At 42.1% G+C, this 25308-nt stretch overlaps 1 protein-coding gene across 1 annotated transcript in view; it reads left to right on the top strand.

The window, feature by feature from the left end:
• MAP3K19 (mitogen-activated protein kinase kinase kinase 19) overlaps positions 1-21118 on the top strand; it is a 64934-nt gene extending 43816 nt beyond the window's left edge. The window contains exons 8-12 of the mRNA XM_045867491.2: positions 5102-5145; positions 8141-10594; positions 13996-14145; positions 15229-15926; positions 21052-21118. Coding sequence (XP_045723447.2) covers positions 5102-5145; positions 8141-10594; positions 13996-14145; positions 15229-15926; positions 21052-21118 — 3413 coding nt within the window. The remainder of the gene's footprint in view (positions 1-5101; positions 5146-8140; positions 10595-13995; positions 14146-15228; positions 15927-21051) is intronic.
• The last annotated feature ends 4190 nt before the right edge of the window (positions 21119-25308 follow it).

Raw genomic sequence — 25308 nt, 5'->3', positions numbered from 1 at the left:
TGCAAATACTTTTTCATTCACTAGGTTGTCTTTTAGTTTTGTTGATTGTTACCTTTGCTATGCAGAGCTTTTTGTTTTGGTGTAATCCCAATAGTTTATTTTTGCTTTTGTTTCCTTTGCCTCAGGAGACCTATCTAGAAAAATGTTGTTATGGCAACATGATATTACCACCTGTGCTCTCTTCTAGGTTTTTTTTTTATGGTTTCAGGTTTCATATTTAGGTCCTTAATACATTTTTATGTATGGTGTAAGAAAGTGGTCCACTTTTTCATTCTTTTGCATGTAGCTGTTGAGTTTTCCCAACACCATTTGTTGAAGAGACTGTCTTTTCCCCATTGCACGCTCTTGCCTCCTTTGTCATAGGTTAATTGACCATATAATCGTAGGTTTATTTTTGGGCTTTCTAGTCTATTCCACATTCTGTAATTATTAAAAACAGATTAGCTAAATAATCAGAAGTAAAATACTCAGTTCCCGGTTGCCACTGGAATTCATTACTTTCTTCTTTTTATTACCGTCATGTGTTTCTATAGGTGTTGAGATTATTGTTACTTTTCCAAGAGATGTCAGTTATCCCCAAGAAATGAGCCAAGAAGATTTACAAGAAAACAAGTAAGGAATTTTCTTTGAAAGGTTAGACTGAAATTTAAGTATGAAGTGATACTTGTGTGATTCACCCTCCAAAAAACACTCTAAAGCAGGGGTTGTAATAAATATTATTGTGGCAGGAGCAGATAATACACATTTTAGTCTTTATGGGTCATATGGTTTCTGTTGCAATGATTCAGCTCTGCAGTAGTAGTTTCAAGGCAGTCATAGACAATATGAAAACAAATAGGTATGGCTGTGATCCAATAAAATTGCAAAAACAGACTGAAGGCTGGCTTTGGCCCCTAGGTCAGAGTTTGCTGACACCCTACAGCAGTGCCACTTAATATGTGATTCTGTGGTCCTTCTGTGACCAGTCCATGATGAAGTCAGGACAGAACGTGAAAATGTAAACACTTAAAAAGTTGTATTACAATTTGACCAAGTAATTTTAGGTTCACTGATCTGATAATGAAAAAACTGGGATTTGTTTTCATGGTTTTGATTTTTTGCTTTATTCTGATAGTAATTCACTTTTATTATAAAAGTGCTACAAAAGTTTCATTCCACAATGGATTGGAAAATTTAAAAACCGGTCCTTTCCCGAAGATAGTTCGAGAAGTCCTGGGCTGGTTAATGCCTTTAGAGAAGGAAAAGAATGCATCCCCTGTGCCTGCACTTTGCCCCTCTGATTTCTCTGCTCGAGGAAATAGGGACTGGGGAAACTATAGTGTGGGGTGCAGAAGGCAGACGATGTGGGGTGTGAGTCAGAGGGTGGAGAGGGCTTGTCCTTTCAAGAATACAGCTCTTCCACTCAGCAGCTCCACTTGGAAATAGTTCTCCAACTCTCTGGTGATGTCAGGCTGGACTGAGAAGTGGAGATCCAGAAGACATGTGGAATGAGTTTTGAATGAAACTGTGTCCTCCTCCCTTTCAGTCAGATAACCGCAGTGCATCGAGAATGGGCACGAGCACATGCTGTTTCTCTCCCAAATGAAATCGAGATGGTGGACTTCAGGACAAAGACGCTGACCATGGGGCCTTTGCTTCTGAAGAAAGAGGAAAGTTCCAAGGAGCTCTGTGATGAGAATGTGGGCTTTTTCTTACCAAGACCTTGCTTAGAACCAAACATTTCCACATCAGTAGCCAGAGAAGATGTTCCTCACTTTCGGAAGGGGCAACAAAGAAAATCTGAAGGTGAGTTCACTTAATTACAGTGATCCCTTTATTCTTCTGCCAACAAATTATCTATCTCTCATCTATCATCTATCTATCTATCATCTTTTTTTTTTTTAAAGATTTTTATTTATTTATTTGACAGAGAGAGAGAGATAGCGAGAGCAGGAACACAAGCAGGGGGAGTGGGAGAGCGAGAAGTAGGCTTCCTGCCGAGCAGGGAGCCCGACGCGGGGCTCGATCCCAGGACCCTGAGATCATGACCCGAGCCGAAGGCAGACACTTAACGACTGAGCCACCCAGGCGCCCCTGTCATCTTTTTCTTGAATGTATGAAAAATCTTTACCGTGAACTCATATCTAGTTGATGTTTACCTGTGGGAATCTTGGGGGCTTACACGGAGGATGCCTTCCTCCAAGATTTGAGTTTGCCACTCTGTCTAGCCCAAGACTTATTTACCAGAGAGCACACTGGTGCCAGCATTTTCCCTTAGGACAATGCTGTCTTTGATATTTGCTTGCCACTGTCCTAAACCAATTGGCCTAAACCTCCAGGGACAAACCTGTAGCCCAACAAGGTGCATTTACTGGCTTACTGCAATAAGATCGCATAGCAGAGAAACTGTTAGGGTAGGGTTTTTCATAGGGTGCATTTCCAGTAGCTTCCTGAGAAAAGGTGCATAAAGTATATTAATGACAGTTTTTCACTGTCTCTGTTTCTTTTGAACTCTGTTCTTTCCATTTGTCTTGTTCTCTGTATTTTCACATTAGTGGCTTTTCTCACATATCCGTTGTTCCTTGACTATCTGTTTGTATTTCTTGGCACTAACAAGTGCTGGGTGCGCCAGGGAGTGTGTTGAATGGGCAGAGAGAGACCTAGATGGTTGAGTGAGGGATTCCCCAAGTGTCAGTGTGCACAGATAGCCTTTTGTCTTGGTCAGTTCTTCCTGGACAGGGATAACCAAGCCCCTGACGATGGGTTGAAAGGCTGGGACTCACCTGTCAGTGTGTAGGCTTTCCCTTAATCCTTTTATTTTCACTCCAGCACCTTGTTTCTGCTCTCAGCTATACCTAGCTCCTTAGTATCTTTGTCCCAAACTCTCCAGAAAGTAAACTTCCAGCCATCTGCCAGGAACAGAGAAGAGTAACTCCCGATGAGTGGGGCAGGACAGGGAATCTGGAAACTACTTCTTCCGCAGACTTACAAGCAACCCCTTGTTTCGTCCTCACCTTCGGAGGTAACCAGTGTCTTCAATTCCTGCTCCTTTCTGGAGTTCTTATTCCTTATTGAGTTCTCCCCCTGCAGGCACTGAGCAGAACAGAGGACCACTCAATATTCATCCATTAAGTTTTCACCATGTAAAATTTTGTTGACTTGGCTCATCTGCTGTCTTGTTCCTCTGGGCTTTTGTTGTTGTTGCTGTGCTTGTTTACTCCTTTTTAATTTCCTTTACTATCATTATAGTGAGAAATTTGTGGAATGGAGAAAAGTGGGCGCATTTGATCTTTTAACTGGAATTCTATACACATGTAAAAGGCCTTCAACATATATTGCCAAGATACCGACCAGCAAGATCTCACCTCTACATTCTCACCAGAAGTGTTTGAGTGTTTTTCTACCTCATGTCGTGCCTTCCCAACACTGGATAATATTTATGCACATATTTAAAATAGGTTTAGAAAGGTTTTTTTCTTTTTTTTAAATCAGGAGGTTATACATATGCACCCAATTATACATTATATTCTGTTGTATTTCTGGTATTAACTTGTAGCATCCTCTTAACAGGGAAACCTCAGCCTCTACAATATGACCTCTTAGAGGGTAAGGATTTTGTCTTTGTTGTTCACAAGGATATTGCCATCTTCTGGGATGGTATCAGTCACTCATCAGGCACCTCAATAATTATTTGTCAAGGGGTGCCTGGGAAACAGACATTTATTTCCTCAGGAGCTGTTTGCTTACATTCCAGGATAATAAAACCCAGAGATACATTTCCCCTTTCTCCTGGAGACATTTGCTTACATTTCATAGTAAAGGTCTCTCTTTCTTGGGAGAGAAAGATGGGTCGAAGTACCAATCAATCTGAGTCTCATAATCTCAGGGTTCACTTCTGTGGTGCTTCTCCACATGTAAACATGGTGCTCACTGTGTTGCCCTGTGGGGAATTGGAGTGTGGAAAACTGGTGCTATGATGCTTTGTGCGTAACGAATGCTCTGTTCTCTGATCCAGAAAGCTTGTATTTCCTACCAGAATATAAACATAAACATAAATATAAGTATCATTATGAATATGAATGTAAATGTAAATATACACACATATATACAAATGTTATGTGTGTATATATATAATATGTATATTATATATATAATATACATTTACAGTTGGCCCTTGAACGATGTGGGGGTTGGGGACACTGACATAGAAAATCCATGTATAACTTCTGACTCCCCAAAAACTTCACTACTCATAGCCTACTGTTAACTGGAAGCCTAATCAATAACATAAACAGTCAAGTAACACATATTTTGTATGTGTATTATATACTGTAGTCTTACAATAAAGTGAGCTAGAGAAAAGAAAATGTTATTAAGAAAATCATAAGGGGGCACCTGGGTGCTCAGTCGGTTAAGGGTCTGACTCTTGGTTTCAGCTCAGGTCATGATCTCGGGGTCATGGGATTGAGCCCCATGTCGGGCTCCATGCTCAGCACAGAGTCTGCTTGAGATTCTTTCCCTCTCCTTCTCCCTCCCCCTCTACTCCTTCCTCTCCTCTCTCTTTTTCTCAAATAAATCAATAAAATATTTTTAAAAATCATAAAGAAAATACATTTACAGTACCCTATTGTATTTATTGAAAAAAACTCACATATAAGTGGACACACGCAGTTCAAACCCATGTTGTTCAAGGGTCAACTGTATATAAAAAACAACATTATATATAAAACAGCATCCCCCTTCTGTGGTGGTAGCCTTAAGTGGTTTTTTTTTTTAGATTTTTATTCATTTATTTGATGCAGGAAGGGGCAGAGGGAGAAGCAGATCCCCCACTGAGCAGAGAGCCTGATACGTGACTCAATTCTGGGACTCCAGGATCACGACCTGAGCCGAAGGCAGTTGCTTAACCAACTGAGCCACCCAGGGGCCCCTTTTTTCATTTTTTTTTTTAAAGCCTTAAGTTTTCTATAATCATTCCATGTGGATTACAACTCGAAAAACTCTTAATTTTAACTTTTCCTCGAATGTTAGCACCAAGATCACTCCATCTCCAACTCTGGCTTAAGACCTACTGCGTTCACTCTATTATTAAGAATATCTATTTTATTTTTTCTTGTTATAGAGTTTTCTATTTCTGATATGAAGTACAGTCACCGAAGAATCGAGGTAAGATTAGTTTTAGCCTTTTTTTTTTCTTTTTAAGATTTTATTTATTTATTTGACAGAGAGAGACACAGCGAGAGAGGGAACACAAACAGGGGGAGTGGGAGAGGGAGAAGCAGGCTCCCTGCCGAGCAGGGAGCCCGATGCGGGGCTCGATCCCAGGACCCTGGGATCATGACCTGAGCCGAAGGCAGACGCTTAACCATCTGAGCCACTCAGGTGCCCCAGTTTTAGCCTTTCTGACTTAAGATTTAAAACCAAAGAACCTCTTGTTAGAGACAAACTCTATCAAAGAACTCAGAACCAAAATCCTCAGCAACTATAGCTTGGAAAACAACAGCTCACAGATAGTTTATAGAGTCACAAATAACTACTGGGAGAGTTATACTTTGCCATGTACATTTCTTTTCTGGGGTGTTTTCTGTTCACTACATAATGAGGTAAGTAACTCTTTTAGACATATTTTAATTTGTCTTCTTTTAACATGTCTAGAAATTAGGTAAACTTTTCCCCCAGTGGTAGAAAGATTTTCCTAGTTGTCTAGTTTGTAAGTATAGTTTTTGGAAAGATTCTTGTGACCCTCTCAGCTGTCGGCCTCTACTCTGTCCCATGAGCCTATGAGAAAGTGCATAGGTACTGCTTAGTGTTGTAAAAAGTTTATTGGCCTTAAAAACAAATAACAGCTGCTACTAGGGAGATGTTTAAGGCCTGGCAGAATCTGTCTTTATTTCTGACGTTACGTTTGATTGAAGAAAATCATCTCTACAATAAAAGTGGGGGATTACACTGCATTTCACTACTTCTAATGCCTAATCTCTAGTATCAGCTTCCTTTCCCTTTCTTCTTACACACAGGTGGCAATACAATGACAAACATATAGCTCTCAGTTGCCATGCATGATCCCTGCCTATAAGTATTGTAATATAATTAGGTACCAAATCTGGGAAGAACCACAACAGAAAGTTAGTTTATAGCTTAATGACCATAAAGCTGAATTTATATATTGGGTTACACTGACCTCTAGAGGTTGCTGATAATTAAAACTAACTTGATTTGAAAATAGTTGAGAGGGCCAAGAAGTAAAAACCATTCAGGGTTGCTAGCTTTCAAGTGTATAGTGTGGCACCTTTATAAGCCCCACCCAACAAAACAATTCAGCAAAATATGAAGGAGTAGTTGTGCTCCAGATACAAATTCTGAGTTAGTCTGTAACCTAATGATCATTGTTAAAGTAACTGTAACAGATTTTTTTTTTTTTTTTTTTTAAGAGAGAGCGCAAGAGGGGCGCCTGGGTGGCTCAGTTGTTAAGCGTCTGCCTTCAGCTCAGGTCATGATCCCAGAGTCCTGGGATCGAGCCCTGCATCGGGCTCCCTGCTTGGTGGGAAGCCTGCTTCTCCCTCTCCCACTCCCCCTGCCTGTGTTCCCTCTCTCGTTGTGTCTCTCTCTGTCAAATAAATAAATAAAATCTTAAAAAAAAAAAAAAAAAAGAGAGAGAGAGAGCAAGAGAGCATGAGCAGGGGCGGGGAGGGGCAGAGGAAGAGGGAGAGAGAGAATCCCAAGCAGACTCCTTGCCCAGTGTAGAGCGCAAAACAGGGCTTGATCTCACAACCCTGAGATCATGACCCGAGCCGAAATCAGGAGTCGTACACTTAATTAACCTTAAGACCGAGACACCCAGGTGCCTCTGTAACAGAAATTTTATGCTGTTCTAAGTGGGTATTTAAAAATATCTTATATCGAGGGCGCCTGGGTGGCTCAGTCGTTGAGTGTCTGCCTTCGGCTCAGGTCATGATCCCAGGGTCCTGGGATCGAGGCCCACATCGGGCTCCCTGCTCTGTGGGAAGCCTGCTTCTCCCTCTCCCATTCCTCCTGCTTGTGTTCCTGCTCTCGCTATCTCTCTCTCTGTCAAATAAATAAATAAAATCTCTAAAAAAAAAAAAAATCTTATATCGATTCTACGGAAAGAAAAGGAAAAGAGAAATAAAATTTCTCATCTTAAAATTTTAATGTTTACCTGGGGCGCCTGAGTGGCTCAGTTGGTTAAGTGTGGGACTCTTGATTTCCGCTCAGGTCATGATCTCAGGCTCCTTGGATGGAGCTGCACATCGGGCTCCACAATCAGCGGGGCATCTATTTCTCTCCCCCTCTCTCTCCCCGCTCACACACTCTCTCTCCCTCCCTAAAATAAATAAATATTTTAAAACAATTTAACGTTTACATTATAGGGCCCTTATTTTATTATAAATACATAAACATGAATCTTTATAGCTATACCAATCTTGGTTTTTATTTTTTATTTATTTTTTTAAAAAGATCTTATTTTTAAGTAATCTGTACACCCAACATGGGGTTTGAACTCACCGCCCCGAGATCAGGAGTCACCTACTCCACTGACTGAACCAACCAGGCACCCCCAACAATCTTGGTTTTTAGAAGTATTGTTTTACCAAAAATCCCAGGCGTGAGCTTTTAGTTTTTAAAATTGGGATCTCTAGTGGACACCTGGGTGGCTCAGTTGGTTAAGCGTCTGCCTTTGGCTCAGGTCATGATCCCAGGATACTGGGATCGAGTCCCACATCAGGCTCCTTGCTCAGCGGGGAGCCTGCTTCTCCCTCTGCCTGCCACTCCCCCGCTTGTGCTCTCTCTCTGTCTCTGACAAATAAATAAATAAAATCTTAAAAAAATAGATAAATAAAATTGGGATCTCTAGGATAGCCTTGTAAAGGCCTCCCTAAATCAAATCTTAGAATCTATCTGGAATGGATGGGGAGATTGGGTAACTGGGTGATGGGCATTAAGGAGGGCAGGTGGTGATGAGCACTGAGTGTTATACGCAACTGATGAATTGTTGAACACTACATCTGAAACTAATGATGTACTATGTGCTGGCTAATTGAATTTAAATAAAAAAAGATAATCTCTCTGGATTACCTTAAACCACTTGATATGATATGCATGTACGTTTCTGCGTTCATTAGCCTTTTCTCTTTTCTTTTAGTTCCCTCTGCCACCATTGTCACTTTTGTCCATGAAACCTGGTGTTCATACAATCCCCCCAAATCACAATGATCCAAAAGAGAGAGAAAGAAATATTCTGAACTTCATATCCTTTGTACCTAAGCTCTCAGAGCCTGGAAGTCGATCTGAGGAGTTTAGACCATCACACAAGCAGCAGGAAGCTCCGTTTAAGGTGTTTGTGGGTCAGACTCTCAGGTCCTCTGATAGCTCCATTTGGTCCAGAAACATGTGCTCGTTTTGGAAGGCTAGCCATCAGAGACAACACATGGAGATGGAGGAGAACAGGAAATCCAAGGAAACAGAAGGAAGCGACAAAATTGTAGTCTCTGACTTTGAAAAGGGACAATCTTTGGGATCCTTTGGAAATTGTGAGGAGAGCAATTTTCCTACAAATCGGGAAGTGGATCTTGACTGCATTGGTCGTGAAATTCGAAAAGCAGAAGAAGAGAATTCTCAACATCTTTCATCAGGAAAGAAAGAGGGTTCATTAGCCAGAAACTGTAAACAAGACTGTGAAGTTGGATGTACCATGCCAATCAAGTTCCAAGAAGCCCAGCATTCAGAAATAATTCTAAGGCAGGATGAAGAGACTAGAAATGATCAGGCTGATTCCAAAAGTTCTTCAGTACAGAAAGGTGAAGCAGTTGAGCCAAATCATATTTTAGAAGAGTGTACTGTACTTAAAAGTTTGTCCAATGTAGTCCCTGATGGCTCTACTGAAGAGCTCCCACAAGGTCATAGAGGCATGGAGACAAACATAAAAATATCAGTAGCAGAGGCCACCAAACCAGAAATGAATGCAATGGTGCCTCTTATCCACATCACTTTCCCTGGACATGGACCTCCCAAGGAACCGGCAATAGCCAAACTGAGCCTCCAAAAAAGAAAGGGCACTCTTCAAAACAACAATAACTTCAACATACTTGCACACCAAGAAAACGACGGGCATAAGATGAAAACCCACAGAAATAAGTTGGAGTCAAAGACCAAGACCAGTAACAGGACACCCCAGAATTTCATGATTTCCATTGCAGGTTCCATTAAGCCTACCATGCATAAAACCAGCAAAAAAACTCAAGTTTTCCCTGCTTTGGGGATTGTTGACCCCAGACTTCGGCAGTCCCCCAAGTTTCAAAGGAGAATGCCACAGGTAGAAAAGAAGCAATCAACTTACAGGGCTCTGAAACCTAAAAAGCAATCTTTTCCTTGCATCTGTAAGAATCCAGGAATGAAGAAGTCTCCTGTTCCTCTCTCTGCTCAACCAACAGAGCCAAGACTAAATTATTTAGATCTTAAGTATAGTGACATGTTCAAAGAAATCAATTCAACTGCTAATGGGCCTGGAATCTATGAAATGTTTGGGACTCCTGTTTATTGTCACATGAGAGAGGCTGAACATCAGGAGCACAAATATTACCGAGAGATATGCTCAGCTCCGTCTGGCAGATGTATTACCAATAAATGTCGATCGTCACACAGTGAGAGAAGCAGCAATAGCAGAACAAGATTTTCTCAGAAAAGACCACACATTAAACCTGCAAAGCCTTCGCTTGGCATTAAACAAAAGAGCAAAAGTTTAATTTCTAAAGAAAAGGGTTACAAGGCCGTAGGTAGCAACTTACAAGACATTGAAAATGGTGATGATATTTCAGATCCAGAGTGGCAGATAAAGTCTTCAGGAAATGACTTTCTCTCTTCCAGTGATGAAGGTCAGCCCATGAACTTGGCTCTGGTTCAGAAGCGGTCCACTGCACAGAATGGATTCCTTCCTGTTACAGGTTTGTCCACTGTTGAAGAAGTCTCTGTGGAAGAGTCTGCTAATGAAGTAGACATTTCTAACAATCAAATACTTGCCACAAGCCTCAGAGATCTGCATAAACTTGAAGAACTACATCACCAGACCCCATTTGTTCTTTCAGAAAATAGCTGGGCAGTGCCCAGTGAGAAGGGTTCCAATAAGCATGTACTGCAAGAAAAGCAGAATACAGCATCTCTTGGTAAAATAAATGCCAACCAAATTTTGACTAACGATATAGGGTTCGAAAGTGTTTTAGATAAGTCTGAAACACCTACGAGTTTCTCTTTCCAAGAGAAACAACAGAGTGCATCTTCCCAAGCATATCAACATTGGGCACATTCTTTGGATCATGATAGTTTAGCTAATGAGTCAATTACATATCACACATTTGGACAAACTTTAAATGATGCAAATTCAATTTCGCAAGAAATTCTAGATTCTGTGAAGAATGAAGAATTGACAGATGAACTATTAGGATGCCTAGCTGCAGAACTATTAGCTCTTGATGAGAGAGATAACACCTCTTATCAAATAATGGCAAATGAAACAGATCCTGAAAACCTAAATCCTGTCTTCAGTAGGAGAGGAAAAACCACGCCAGAATTGGGCGGAGAGACGACAAATGTTAAAATACAGGTTGGTATAATTAGAATCAGTGATTCATTGAGGCAGGAACCTCAGAGTCTGGTTCAAACTCCTTATTTTCAAATGAGGAATCAGAAATCCTAACCAACTCAGTAGTTTTGTCAAGGTCTCACTATTTGGTTGCAAGTTTGGAATCCAGATCCCCTGACTGTCAGGCTAAGATGTTTCCTTTTTCTTTTTTAATTAATTAATTAATTTAAAATTAACATATAATGTATTATTTGTTTCAGGGGTACAGGTCTGTGATTCATCAGTCTTACACAATTCACAGCACTCACCATAGTACATACCCTCCCCAATGTCCATCACCCAGCCACCCCATCCCTCCCACCCCCTCCACTCCAGGAACCCTCAGTTTGTTTCCTGAGATTAAGAGTCTCTTATGGTTTGTCTCCCTCTCTGGTTTTGTCTTGTTTCATTTTCCCCTCCCTTCCCCTATGATCCATTGTTTTGTTTCTCAAATTCCTCATATCAGTGAGATCATAAGATACTTGTCTTTCTCTGATTGACTTCTCTTAGCATAATACCCTCTAGTTCCATCCACATTGTTGCAAATGACAAGATTTCATATTTTTGATGGCTGCATAATATTCCATATTGTGTGTGTGTGTGTGTGTACCACATCCTCCATTCATCTGTCGATGGACATCTAGGCTCTTTCCATAGTTTGGCTATTGTGGACATTGCTTCTACAAACATTGGGGTGCATGTGCCCCTTCGGATCACTACATTTGTATCTTTGGGGTAAATACCCAGTAGTGCAATTGCTGGATCATAGGGTAGCTCTATTTTCAACTTTTTGAGGAACCTCCATACAGTTTTCCAGAGTGGCTGCACCAGCTTGCATTCCCACCAACAGTGTAGGAGGGTTCCCCTTTCTCCGCATCCTCACCAACAGGCTGAGATGTTTTCATTACACCGCCTTACTTCTGGAATTCAGCTAGCCTGACACTGCAATGACATCACTTTAGGTACATTAATATAGCAAAACTATTTATTTAAAGTAGGTCAATATTTTATTCAGTGAAGATGTTTTCCATCAGCAAATAGCGGAGAGATAATCGTGGGTAAAACACTGCTCTAGGTATATGTGAGACAGAAGGAAATGCACAAGTAGCTCACCAGCTGATTCCAAAACAGGTACGAAGGCATGAAATACGAAAACTTTAACACGGAAATATTATTGGTGCCTACTGTGTTTCTGGCGCTGGGCTAAGAACTAGAGACATGATGGGGTACAAGATTTAGCCATTGCTCTCAAGGAAAATAAGCAACAATCATGAAAAATTAAAAAAAAATTGTTTGGCATGGGAGTAGGAATGGGGAAGAAGAATATCAACAGATCCATTGGGTTTTGTTTTGTCTGTTTCAATTCTCACTGGATTACATGAGCCTCGTGTTCTACTCAAATTTTAAAGACAGAAATGGTAGGTTTATCTGAAATATTTATTGAGCACTGACTCAGGCTATATCACACTATCTCAGGATCAGGAACAATTATTTTAGTCAGTCGATCAAAGTATACACAAGGCAAATAGTTATATCATAGCTAGGTTTATTGAGAACTTACCATGTAGGAGCGAGGTATGTTACATTGTCTTCTTTATATGCTTCATAACACTCTATGACATAACAAGTCCCCATCTGGAAGATGAGAAAATTGAGGCTTAGAAAGTTAACATAGTCAGTGAGTGGTGGGACCAGGCATTCTGCTTCCAGCCCACACTCTTATCACTGCAGCGTGAGATTATTTCTTGTCCTGAAACACCAGCTCTGCCCTCATGGTGAATTTGGTTTCTGTTGGGGGTAGGTAGTGATTCAGGGAGGCCTCCAGGCTTGGGTAAGAAACGGGGATATGTGTGTGCACACCTGTGTGTCTGAGATGAGTCTACCACTCTGCCATTTTAATTTTTTTTAAAGATTTATTTGAGATCGAGAGAGAGAGAGAGCGCGCGAGCGCATGTACATGCACATGCGTGCAGGGGGTGGGGCAGAGGGAGAGAATCTTTAAGCAGACTCCCTGCTGAGCCCAGAGTCTGACTTGGGGCTTGATGTCAAGAGATCATGACCCATGAGATCATAACCTGAGCCAAAACCAAGAGTCAATCGCTCCACCGATTAAGCCACCAAGGCGCCCCACCACTCTGCCATTTTAAATTTAAGCAAAGCTAACAAGCTAGTAAATATCAGCAGCCCGGGGCGCCTGGGTGGCTCAGTCGTTAAGCGTCTGCCTTTGGCTCAGGTCATGATCCCAGGGTCCTGGGATCGAGCCCCGCATCGGGCTCCCTGTTCGGCGGGAAGCCTGCTTCTCCCTCTCCCACTCCCCCTGCTTGTGTTCCTGCTCTCACTATCTCTCTGTCAAATAAATAAAATCTTAAAAAAAAAAAAAAAAATAGCAGCCCATAACCCCATCCTGTACTGGTGGAGTCAAAACTGACTTTTTGCAGCCTTTTCCTTCCCAAGCAGTCCTTAAGTTTAGTTTGGATAGAAACATGAAAGGATGGGGAGGAGGTACCCAGATGGCCTTTTCATTCCTGAGGAAGGTACACTTGCAAGGCAGTCTTGATCATAATGGCCTTCACCATGCATCTGCGTCACCATCATTTATTTTTAAGAACTTGTGGAGGAGATCAAAACAAAGCATTTTTGGCCCTGATCAACCAGTTGGAAAACATGGTCTAAGTTCTACAGAGATTCTTGTTCCCTGACTTCTAGAGCAGGGCTTCTCAAAGCTTACTGTGAATGCAAATCACTTGGGGATCATGTTAAAATGTAGACACTGATTCAGTATGTCTGGGGCCTGAGATTCTGCATGTCTAACAAGCTCCCATGTGATGTTGATTCACCTGTCTGCAGATTCTCCTTGGAGGAGCAAAGGTCTAGAGGACAAGGATCGTCATTCTATTGCAGCTGGTCTTGACCACACTTCAGTGTTGTGGCTGTGCGTGAGGAAGAGAGAGAGTGTGTGTGTGTATTTGTGTATGAATGTGTGTATGTATATAGGCTTATGCATATATGTGTGTGTTTGAGTGTATGTTTGTGTCGTGGAAATAACTGAAGAACAGACAAAAGCTATTCAGAGCTTGCTCTAGCAAGAGTCAGCCACTAACATTTGTGTTTGGCAGAGACTCAAAGGCAGGCAGAGGAGGGGGAAACCTTCTTGGAGGGAGAGAAGGGCAGCTTTCAGTATGCTCTGATTGGAGGCTCTTGGCAGGGGGAGACTGGAGGTGGGCTAACAAGCAGCATCCTATATGACTAATTACGGGTGCATATTTGGCTTTCTCTAGTTGGTCCCGAGTTAGAAGAAAGGAAGACTCTACTTTCCAGCCATCTTCTCCATCCCAATGACTCAGAGTTTAATGGTGACTTTTCCTTTTGTCTCATTGTCCCAGAGGTGTAGTAGTGGGTTTAGGATATTCAACAAGGAGGAGAAATTTCTCAACCCAAATGAAAAGAAGACATTTTCTGAAAATAGTTCAAAGTATGAAGAATGTATCCTGTGGACAAAGGGCGAGATCCTTGGGAAGGGAGCCTATGGTACAGTAAGTTAAATGGGAAACATGATGAAACCCCAAATCCCCACTCCTTCTTGACCCACCCTTTCCTTCCTAATCCTCTCGTGCCCTCCCCACGCTGTAAACTCTTTGACTTGGAACTTTTTCAATTGGAAGTAATAGGAAACCCAACCCAAACTGGCCTGGGGGAAAGGATGTTCACTGGTTCATGTAACTGAAAGGTCTGGAATAGGTGTGGCTCTGGACATAGCTGATTTCAGGGGTCAAACAATGTCACTAGGGTCTGGCCTCTCTGTATGTCTCCTAATGGGTCTCATTCTCAGGGTCTATGTGGTGGGGCAATGGCCAATGTATTTCTAACCTCTCATTCTCCTGGGTCCAAGTCCAGTGGGAGAGATGTCTCATGGCTCAACAGCTCAGGATGTTACCAGAAGTTGGGAGAACCATTGTTGAGTGGCAAAAACAAAAAAATGTTCCTTACAGTTTTTGAATTGCATCAGAGACCATCTAATTCCTAGCACATTAGATAGTATTTACATAGATTGGTAAAAAGAAGACCGATCCCCAGATAAGACAGGTTATTTTTCAGCTGGGGACATATCAGCAAGAAGCTGGAAAGACATGAAACCACTGAAGACACATGATGGGGTCACTGCCAAATTACCCCAGGACCTGCGTTCCTCTCTCTCCTTGGAGCTTTAGCACTGAAATAGGCGTTTCACTTATTTGGTGAGGAGTTTTCCCAGTGTAGTCATGTAGATATCTGTGAGGTAAGAATTATCACCTCCATTTTATAGATGAGAAAAACCGAGGTCAAAAAGATTATACAACTTACCCAAAGTTACATACCTGGGGAATGGTGAGGCCAGGATTCTAACCAATCCAGGCCACTTGACTCCAAGCCAATATGATATCCATTCACCATGCTACTCATCCCCATTTTGGCCTCACTGAAACATTGAATTTGCTTAGGTACTTTGCATTTAGGTAGGGATGTGTCAACTTAGAAGAATACAAGGGTTTGGGAGGAGAAGGGAAAGACGAGCGTCACCTGAGGCATTTTGTGAACAGGTTATATAATTTAAATTTAATAATAAGGTTTGCTTCTAGGTATATTGTGGTCTTACTAGCCAAGGACAGCTAATAGCTGTAAAACAGGTGGCTTTGGATACTTCTGATAAATTAGCTACCGAAAAAGAATACCGGAAACTGCAGGAAGAAGTAGATTTGCTCAAAGCACTGAAACATGTCAACATTGTGGCCTATTTGGGGACATGCTTGGAAGAGAATATTGTAAACATTTTCATGGAGTTTGTCCCTGGTGGCTCAATCTCTAGTATTATAAACCGTTTTGGGCCATTGCCTGAGATGGTGTTCTGTAAATATACAAGACAAATTCTGCAAGGTGTTGCTTATCTCCATGAGAACTGTGTGGTGCATCGAGATATCAAAGGAAATAATGTCATGCTTATGCCAACCGGAATAATAAAGCTAATTGACTTCGGCTGTGCCAAGCGTTTGGCCTGGGCTGGCTTAAATGGCACCCACAGTGACATGCTCAAGTCCATGCATGGGACTCCATACTGGATGGCCCCGGAAGTCATCAATGAGTCTGGCTACGGAAGGAAGTCAGACATCTGGAGCATTGGCTGCACCGTGTTTGAGATGGCCACAGGGAAGCCTCCACTGGCTTCAATGGACAGGATGGCAGCCATGTTTTACATTGGACCACACCGAGGGCTGATGCCTCCGTTACCAGAACACTTCTCGGAAAACGCAGCGGACTTTGTGCGCGTGTGCCTAACCAGGTAGGAAACTGAACACAGGCGGAGGAGAAATCCGTAGGGAGTCCAAGATTGCTGACATTTCCCCTGCAGCTTATGGCCCACAAAAAAATCAAGCAGGGAGTGATTTTGTACTGGAAGGAATCATGGTTAACCACATTGGGTGATTGTGCTCCTCATTGCATCGGGGTAGGGAGGGTAATGCCTCAAGTAGCAAGTGTCTCAATTAAATGTCTTATCAGGGACAGACAAATCAATGGGTGTGTGAACATTGCTAAAGATCTACTTATTTATGAGTGGGATGTCTTCCGAGGGACTGGTCATGGTGCAATGATATTACCTGTGCTTAGGTTCCCCTTTCCTGAGCTGCCTTTCCTCTCAAGGAACCGGTGTTCCCACCTCCTTCCTCTTTTTTTTTTTTTTTAATTTATTTATTTGAGAGAGAGAGAATGAGAGACAGAGAGCATGAGAGGGAGGAGGGTCAGAGGGAGAAGCAGACCCCCTGCCGAGCAGGGAGCCCGATGCGGGACTCGATCCCGGGACTCCAGGATCATGACCTGAGCCGAAGGCAGTCGCTTAAACCGACTGAGCCACCCAGGCGCCCCTCCCACCTCCTTCCTAAAACCGGCTCTCAGGAAAGTATGTGAGAAAGTCATTCATATTGAGGGATTGATATGAATTGACTGATTGATGACTGACAGATTTAATGTGTCGGTCCCCCCAGAGACGCTGGCATCCAAAATGAGGGGAAACATTTGAGCCTTGGAGCCAAAGGAACAAATCTCTAATTGAAGCATTTTATGCATCAAATGTGGGGAATAATTGGGGAAGCAGAAAAGTAGCAGAAAGTTGTCTGTTTTTTCCTGTTTTGATGCTCCCTAGTATCTATGGAATAAAATGTTGGGTAAAATGTTAGAAGGGACCTTAGAGATTACCCACTTGTGTGGTTTTCAAACTTTTCTTAGCCAGGCATTCTCTGCTCGTATGAATTTCTTTGCTTTTATTTTTTTTAAATAGACTCATGCCTAGCATGGAGCCCAGTGTGGGGTTTGAACTCACAACCCTGAGATCAAGACCTGAGCTGCGATCAAGAGTCAGAATCTTAACTAAGCCACCAGGCACCCCTCATACGAAATTTTAATTCAAAGAATAAAACATAAGAGCAGAGAGATGGCTCTGGTTAAAGTATGTGTGTATGTGCGTATGTATATGGTGAGGGAGAGCTGAAGTGTAGGGTGGGGTGCCGGAGCCCACCCGCCTGGCCTCTATCCACACCTAGGAGGCTCAACATTTAGTTGTACATGCAGGACGAGGAAGGCTGTCTTGCTTTCAAAGAAGTGTGCATTCTTTTTCCTCGATAAAAAATTCTAGCGCTCCAGCTTTAAGCAAGCATACATGGCAAACTCCAATTCCCGGAATGGGTTCATTTTTTTCTTTCTTAATGAATCTCAAAACCCACAGTTCTCCCTGCCTGCTGACCAATGTGCCTCTCTCTTTCAGACTCTGTCTCTCTTTGCCATCATGTGTACCATTGTCCTGGTTGATTTCAGGGGATTGCTCAGGACGAGGCAGGAACACATACTCCATGCTCCAGTTCTGGGCATCCTCAGATGTAGACACCATAGGCGTTCCAGTGTGGATTTTGTGGACAGAGCCCCAGGCACAGAGCTGCCCCTTGTTCCCCGCAAAAAACCTCACACGAGAGACATAAAGGTGTTAGAAACATCATATGAACCACTACTAGTTTTGGAATTGGTCTTAGCTCTTAAGACTACTATAGTTGCTCTGTTCTGAATTGAACAATTATCTATTATTGATCCACAGAAACTACATGCTATTTTCATTTTTCTTTTGAGTTATCATTATTCATACACACACACACACACAGAGCTTTAAAGAGAAAGGGTGAAATCTTTTTTATGGCTCTCCTTTTGAAACATTGCTTCATGAACAAGCAATACACAACTCATACCATTAATGATAAATTAATAGGGTTGTTGTGAGAGTTAATGTAAATTGCTTAGCAGAGTATGGGGCACATAATTAGGGCTCCATAGTTATTAAATGTTTGGGAGAATACTAATACATCTGACCTAATTAGCATCATATACAAGCATAAAATTACCTCTTGAAATTCTATGGCAAAGACCCTAAGGACTCTAGAATCTTGCCTTATGACGATATTCCTTGGAGGTGTGGATAGTCAGAAATAAAGTGGGGGGGGAGGCACTGCTAAAGATTCAGAAGTACAGGTGACTAGGTGTTGACCAGAACAAGGACTGAATAGATCAGAAATGAACTTTGGGGAGCAATAGGATGTGTGAGTGGGGGTACTCCTACGGGCAGGTTGAAAATCTGGGAAGGGGTGCCTGGGTGGCTCAGTGGGTTAAGCATCTGCCTTCGGCTCAGGTCATGATCCCAGGGTACTGGGATCGAGCCCCACGTCGGGCTCCCTGCTCAGCGGGGAGCCTGCTGCTCCCTCTGCCTGTGGCTCCCCCTGCTTGTGCTCTCTCTGCCAAATAAATAAATAAATAAAATCTTAAAACAAAAAGAAAGTTCTGGGAAGTCAGGCCAAGGCAGTTAGCTTTGTTGCAATAGGCAGCGAAGAGCAGGGGACTGTAAAGAATTTGGGGCAGATCAGGCTGTAAAGAAACTGGCCTTTGGGAAAGCAAGTCGGATGGCAGTGCATCGAAGGACTTCACACGGAGCTGCTTGAGACTAGAAGGCCAAGCAGGAATCCACAGCTTGGACTTGGATGGTGGTGGAAGCAGTGGGACTATAAAGAGAAGGGTTCCAAAACATTCCAGAGGAAGGTGAATCAGGACTTGGTGATGGGGCATGATGGGACTGCATGGTTTTGAGTATGGATAATGGAAGAAATAATAGAAAGTTGTGAAAGAGGAGCAGGGGAGGGAATTGAAGAGGGCCCACCATTTAAGGAAATTTTCGAAGCTATGGGATTGGAGCTCAGGAAAGCAAATGAGATTGGAGGTCCATCTTTAGAAATCCGAAGGTTGGTAGCTATAGTCATGAACAACTTAAGGGGGCTGAGGAAAATTTTATTGAAAATGCTCAGGGGAGAAGTAACAACAGACATAACATCAAGTCTAGCACGTGGCTGAAGGAAAGGAGGGAGGGAGGGAGGGGAGTTGTCCCAAGGCCGGAGAAGAACCAAGAAAAGTTTCCTCCAAGTCTATGCAGAGATCGTTTTGAAAGGAGGGGGTAGTGAATGCTTCAAATGCTACTGTAGAGATGACAAGGAGGATGAACTCATTACATTTGGTAATGAGAGGATCATGGTTAATTTTACGAGGGCAATTTCTATAGAGAGGAATGGGCCAAAGGGTAAGGTTTGGGATAATGAATGTTGGAAAAAAAAAAAGTCAATGGGTTTGGCTATGTTAAGGAAAGAATTTTTGGAGAGGAGAGATTTCTGCGTATTTTGAAGACAGGAGAAAGGGCTTCCAAAAGTGGAGGTTTTATTTCAAAATAATTTATGGTCACTGTATCTTTATGTCCATTTTCATCTGGGCTATCCTGGTAGTTATCCCCTGCACCTCTCCCCATCCCCCCACTGCCTCCATTCCCTGCCACCCAAATTATCAAAAGATAGCCAATTTAGGCAAAATAATGTCTTTGGAATAGGTCATTGCAGATAACTATTGACTGGTTCACGGCTTCATTGTTCACTGTTTATTGGCAAAATTTTAATTTGAGGAAAAATAACCTAAACCAAAATAGTACCAAGTGTATAACTGTCTCCCATTACTTTATGCTCACCCAAGAGTGCCCCAAATGGGATTATTTCAATTAATCACCAAAACACATTTAAATGTCTACATCTTTTAGTTTTTATTTTATATATTTTTAAAGATTTTATTTATTTGACAGAGACACAGCGAGAGAGGGAACACAAGCAGGGGGAGTGGGAGAGGGAGAAGCAGGCTTCCCGCTGAGCAGGGAGCCCGATGCGGGGCTCGATCCCAGGACCCTGGGATCACGACCTGAGCCGAAGGCAGACGCCTAACGACTGAGCCACCCAGGCGCCCCTACATCTTTCATTTTTTAAAAGATTTTATTTGAGAGAGAGAGAGAGGGAGTGCACAAGTGGGGGGGGGGAGGAGCAGAGGACAAGGGAGAAGCAGGTTCCCTGCTGAGCGCAGGGCCTAACATGGGGCTCGAAGATCATGACCTGAGCTGAAAGTGGTCGCTTAACCGAATGAACCACCCAGGTGCCCCTTCTTAAAGGCTTTTTTAAAAAAAGATCTTAGATTTTATTTTGAGAAAGAGAGAGAGAGAGAGAGGGAGAAAAGAGTGGGGGAAGGGGCAGAGGGAGAGAGAGAATCTCAACCAGACTCCTCACTCAGCGCAGAGCCCAACACAGGGCTCGATCTCATGACCCTGAGAACATAACCTGAGCCAAAATCAAGAGTCAGATGCTTAACCAACTGAGCCACCCCCTTAAAGGATTTTCAGTTCTGGATTCCAGTGCCTCTAAGTTTTAAAAGTAAATTTAATGCTAGTTAAAAGTGCATTAAATTGTACATCTACAAGTGTGGGTCTTACTGTATAAATTACACCCCAAACTGAACAAAAGTACAATGGGAAAGTAGGGCCTAGTTTTTAATAATAGTGACTACTTTTTGAACTATCACTATGTGCCAGACACTGTTCAAAACTTGTATATACATTATTTCTCTCAAGGAGTTAGGTGTTATTGTTATCCCCATTTTACTGATGAGAAGAGTTTAGGTCACTGACCTAATAAGCTCACACAGCTAAAGGCTTAAGTGTGGACTCAAATCTGTTTGGCCAAGATTGTACATCCATTTTTATTTTAAAATTTTTTAAAGATTTATTTATTTTAGAGGGTGCACGCACATAAGCAGGGGTGGGGGAGGGGCAGAGGGAGAGGGAGAGGGAAAGAGAGAATCTTTAAGCAGACTTCCCACTAAGTGCCGAGTCTGACGTGGGGCTTGATCCCAGGACTGAGATCATGACCTGAGCCGAAATCAAGTCGGTCACTTAACCGACTGAACCACCCAAGTGCCCCTGTACTTCCGTTTTTAAAGTTGGCATTTTGAGTCAAGTAGATCCAGTTGGGAGGCACTAATGGGGTGCTGTTTCTAAATTGTTTTTCCCTTCTTAGGGACCAGCATGAGCGACCTTCTGCCACCCAGCTCCTGAAGCACTCCTTCTTGGTAAGAAGTCACTGAATGTACATCCACTTTTCTCTCCAGTTCCTTTACAGGCACTGTGATTGCTTCATTGTGGGAATGATGGTTAAGGGACCTTTGTTTTCCTACTACTGAGTCAACTCAACCCAATTTAACTAGATCCTGCAGTGTCGCTAACTAGTAATTTTGCTACGTATTAGCCTCCTCAAGCTTCAGGCATGGTTACACATGTATATGAGAACATTTTCTTCAACATAACAACAAAAAACCTATTCCAGTGTTTACAGCTTTGGACTGTCCAAGAATTACAATCTCTATTCCTTTGTAGGATTCTACCTTTTAGTTTTGGTCTATCAATTTTAATGTCCTTAAATTGTAAAAACAAAAAAAATTGTTTTGGCTTGGTGGGTAAAGACATTTATTTCTGGGAAAGGAAATGAAAGGAAGGTGAGAAATTAAAAACTAGAGAGATGCTAGATTCTGTTTACTTTGGCAGCAATCTTAACTTTGCAGACTACAGGAGCCTCAAAGTTAACAGGAAGAGCTAAGGGCCTTGGCATTTCATTATCAGAGGGTCCCCTAAGTTTCCACCTACAAGAAGCTGTACTGTTCAAGGTGGCTCCATACACCTCAGGCTGCTTTCCCTGTAATTTATAGTATGACCTGAAGACTTCACTTATTTGCAGGGTGCATTAAGTCATGGCACATCTAGAACTAGCTAAACCTAAGCCTGCTAGTAGGACAAAAGCTAGATCTGATCAAGGGGAGTGGGTCAGCATATAAATTTTTTTCAGGGCTCATTTCACCTGAATGAAGGACATCCCCAGTGAGGTCACTTTTTTTTTTCAAGGATTTATTTATTTGAGAGAAAGAGCGATAGAGCAAGCAGAGGGAGGGGCAGAGGGAGAGAAAGGATCCTCAAGCGGACTCCTGGCTGAGTGCAAAGCCCGACATCAGGATCCTGAGATCATAACCTGAGCCTAAATCAAGAGTCAGACGCCCAACCGAGTCACCCAGGTACCCCCTGAGGTCACTCTTCATTTCTAGAACATTGATAAACCTCATCAGAAAAAGTGGACAAGTTGTCAGAATTATTACAATGCCTTGTTTTAAGTTTGTGGAAGAAGCATTGTTAATTAAGGTTTCTACTGCTGATTCCACTCATCTACTAAATTTCATTGACACCTATTGTTTTGAGCTATTTCTATAGAATCTTTTTACTGGCTGCTATCATTTCAAAGTGGCACAATTACAAACTAACTTCAGATGTATTCTAACACCAGTTGTCAGGCTTTGTCAAAATCAAGCTGGTTCTTCAGAAGTTTTTGAGAAGCAACTGAAATGCAGTCAAGCTGAGATAAAAGATTTTACTTTGGCCGACATGTTTAGATACGTCTTTCTGGGTATACCTTCCTTCTTTGTAATTTGTACAGTTTTCTCATATTTGATCATTTAAGAGCTACGTCCCTCATTTACTTGTTTATCAGCATAATCTGACAAAATGAAGTATTTTGTTAAAGTGGTTTTTAAAAAATGTTAGTTGGGGGGCGCCTGGGTGGCTCAGTTGGTTAAGCAACTGCCTTCGGCTCAGGTCATGATCCTGGAGTCCTGGGATCGAGTCCCGCATCAGGCTCCCTGCTCAGCGGGGAGCCTGCTTCTCCCTCTGACCCTCCCCCCTCTCATGTACTCTCTCTCATTCTCGCTCTCTCAAATAAATAAATCTTTAAAAAAAAAAAAAAGTTTGTTGGGATCTTAAGCATTCTTTAAAACCTGGATGGTTTTATCTGATTTAGGAGCAAATAAACTACATATGGGAAAGGCTAGGGAGCAAAGCATATTCTGTACACACGTGTATCATAGCAATGGACACATGAAGTTGGTGCTAACAACCCTAACCCTCTTTATAGAACACTGAACACAACTTTGGAACAGAACCTTCAAAATTTTTTTCAGTAGGTGACCCTTGGTCCTAAGAGTTTTGTTTTGTCATTCCTTGTGTTTAAGACATAACAGGCTGGAACTCTGCTCTTATCATTGCCCAGATGTTTGCTCCCTTTTTATCTTCCTTTGGGAGGAGTGTCTGAGAGGAGATAGGGAGTACAGTTAAGTGGTCACGGGAAGGACTAGCATTTCCTGAGCTCTTAATATAAAAAAGCACCTCATTTAATTCTGTTGTTTGGTTTTCTCATTTTGTTAAAGAACGATAGGGTTGAGAGCTAAGTGACGTTCTCAAGGCCATCTACTGGTAGGTGGAAGTCAGGACAGCCAGTCATTTGTGTGACTTTACAGCCTGCTGCCTCTCAGATGTGTGGTTTATAAATACAGTTACATTGTTAAGTTTTACCCAAACAAAACCCCACTGCGATGCTGATTAACAAATTCCACCAGTCGAGTTAGTGACTTTGGTTACTTTAATGGTGTGAAAAGCTTTTCCTTTTTCACTTAGCCACAGCTCCCTTTTCACCACTCACAATGCTTGTTTTTAATTATATTCCCAAGTACACTTCATTATGTACTGAATCTTCCTGTCTGCTCCACCAAAGGAAATCTAACTCCCCAGAGCAGTTCCAACTCTACAGCACTTCCCTAACTTGAACCTACCTTAGTCCTTGCACGGGAGACATTTCTCAGTGGCGGAGTGAGGACAGCTGCCAGAGTGGCAAAGAGCAAGCTCTGGAGTATGGGACTGGTGTGTCCAGGACTCCACCATCCACTTCCTCCAGCACGACCACTACAGCAGTCTGACGCCTACACTGGAAGGAATAGGTCCAAGATAAAAACCACTTATCTGCTCAATGAGCAGTCAAAAGCCCCCATCACCTACCAGGCCATCTTTATTCCTCGTACGTGCTGCACTTGCAAGTATTAATTCAGCTTAAAGCCGCTATGTAAGGTAGAAACTTGCATTTTAAAAAAGCTTTCCAGGAGATTCTGTCAACATTAAAGTACCCAATGTAGGCAGTCTGTATGTCCACTGGTGATCACTACAATTAACAAGAGTGCAAAACTGGAATAGCAAACAATTCTGAGGAAAAGCTCAAGTACTTTGTCCTACTGACATCACTTTTCACACTTGTGCAAAACTATGGCTGAATTCATCTGTAGAGTAATTGCTCTTATGGACTATAACTTGAAAGGCTAAAACAAAACTCAAACCTAAAACTGACCTTGGGTATATGCCCTGACACTTGTAAGGTCTAAAAGCTCTTAATTTCATGGCAATAAAAGAAAAACCCTTTCATCTGTGAGGCTCTTCACTGCTTTGGAGGGTGGTACTGGGGAGGGGGAAGAAGGCAGTTCATACAGCAGAGCTAAAACAAAAATGTACAATTGTTCTCATTGAGAACAGCAGGGCAAAAAAAGAGGGAAGAGACAATGGAGTAGGATGTATTACAAAACGGAATTACTAACTTTAGTAAGGTGGAATTGACAAACTTTGTAATGTTCCTAAATAAAACTCATGCAATTTATTATATGCTAATACAACAAGCCCTTACTGGTGTTATCAACAGAAGATTAAGACAACTCTCTTTCAATTGATTTCAAAACATTTATTTTACATTTAGGCTTAAGATGCATTTTAGAGAAAGTAACTTTTCTATCCTAGTTTTATTTTATTAAAGCCACTGCATGGCTTCAATGTTCTTTCAAGGGGAAGGTGCAGGTAAATCGGTGGGGAAGGCAAGGGGTTGGAGAGAGCAGCAATAATAAAGTAGTTTATGATTGAATATTTTTTCATGGATAACCCCCCTTCCAGATAATTGCAATTCCTCTTTGCTTTGTGGGGAGGTGATTCAACAGTTTAACCAAGAAAATCCCGAAGTATGAATTAGAATGAACAACTTAAATTCTGTAAACAATAGGCATGCAGTTTAATACACACCCAACTTTAATGCACCTGGACTGGATTTCATCATTCCCTCCAATAGCTAAAACATACCTCTTTCAAGAATCTCATCAATGCCACCTATTTAGCCTTCCCTGATCGCCCAAACCTTAAACCTCACAACCCTATGAATAGGTACATTTTGTAGGTAAGGAAATCAAGGCACAAAGTCAAGTAATTCACCACAAGGACATCAGCTACCAAGTGGTGGGTCTGAGACTAGAATACAATCTGAATGAACTCAAAGGCCACACTCCTTGAAGATTTATGAAGTTACTCAAAGAGAAACTTAACATTAAGACCTTATTTCCCAGGGACTGAAAGTTATTTCTGATTCACATTA

The sequence above is a fragment of the Mirounga angustirostris genome, unplaced genomic scaffold (genome assembly GCF_029215605.1).
Source record: "Mirounga angustirostris isolate CCGP_5_RB_7025 unplaced genomic scaffold, mMirAng1.0.hap1 SCAF_3, whole genome shotgun sequence".
Taxonomy (NCBI): Eukaryota; Metazoa; Chordata; class Mammalia; order Carnivora; family Phocidae; genus Mirounga; species Mirounga angustirostris.
Note: the sequence above shows the minus strand (reverse complement) of the source record. Positions and strands in the feature narration are given on the sequence as shown.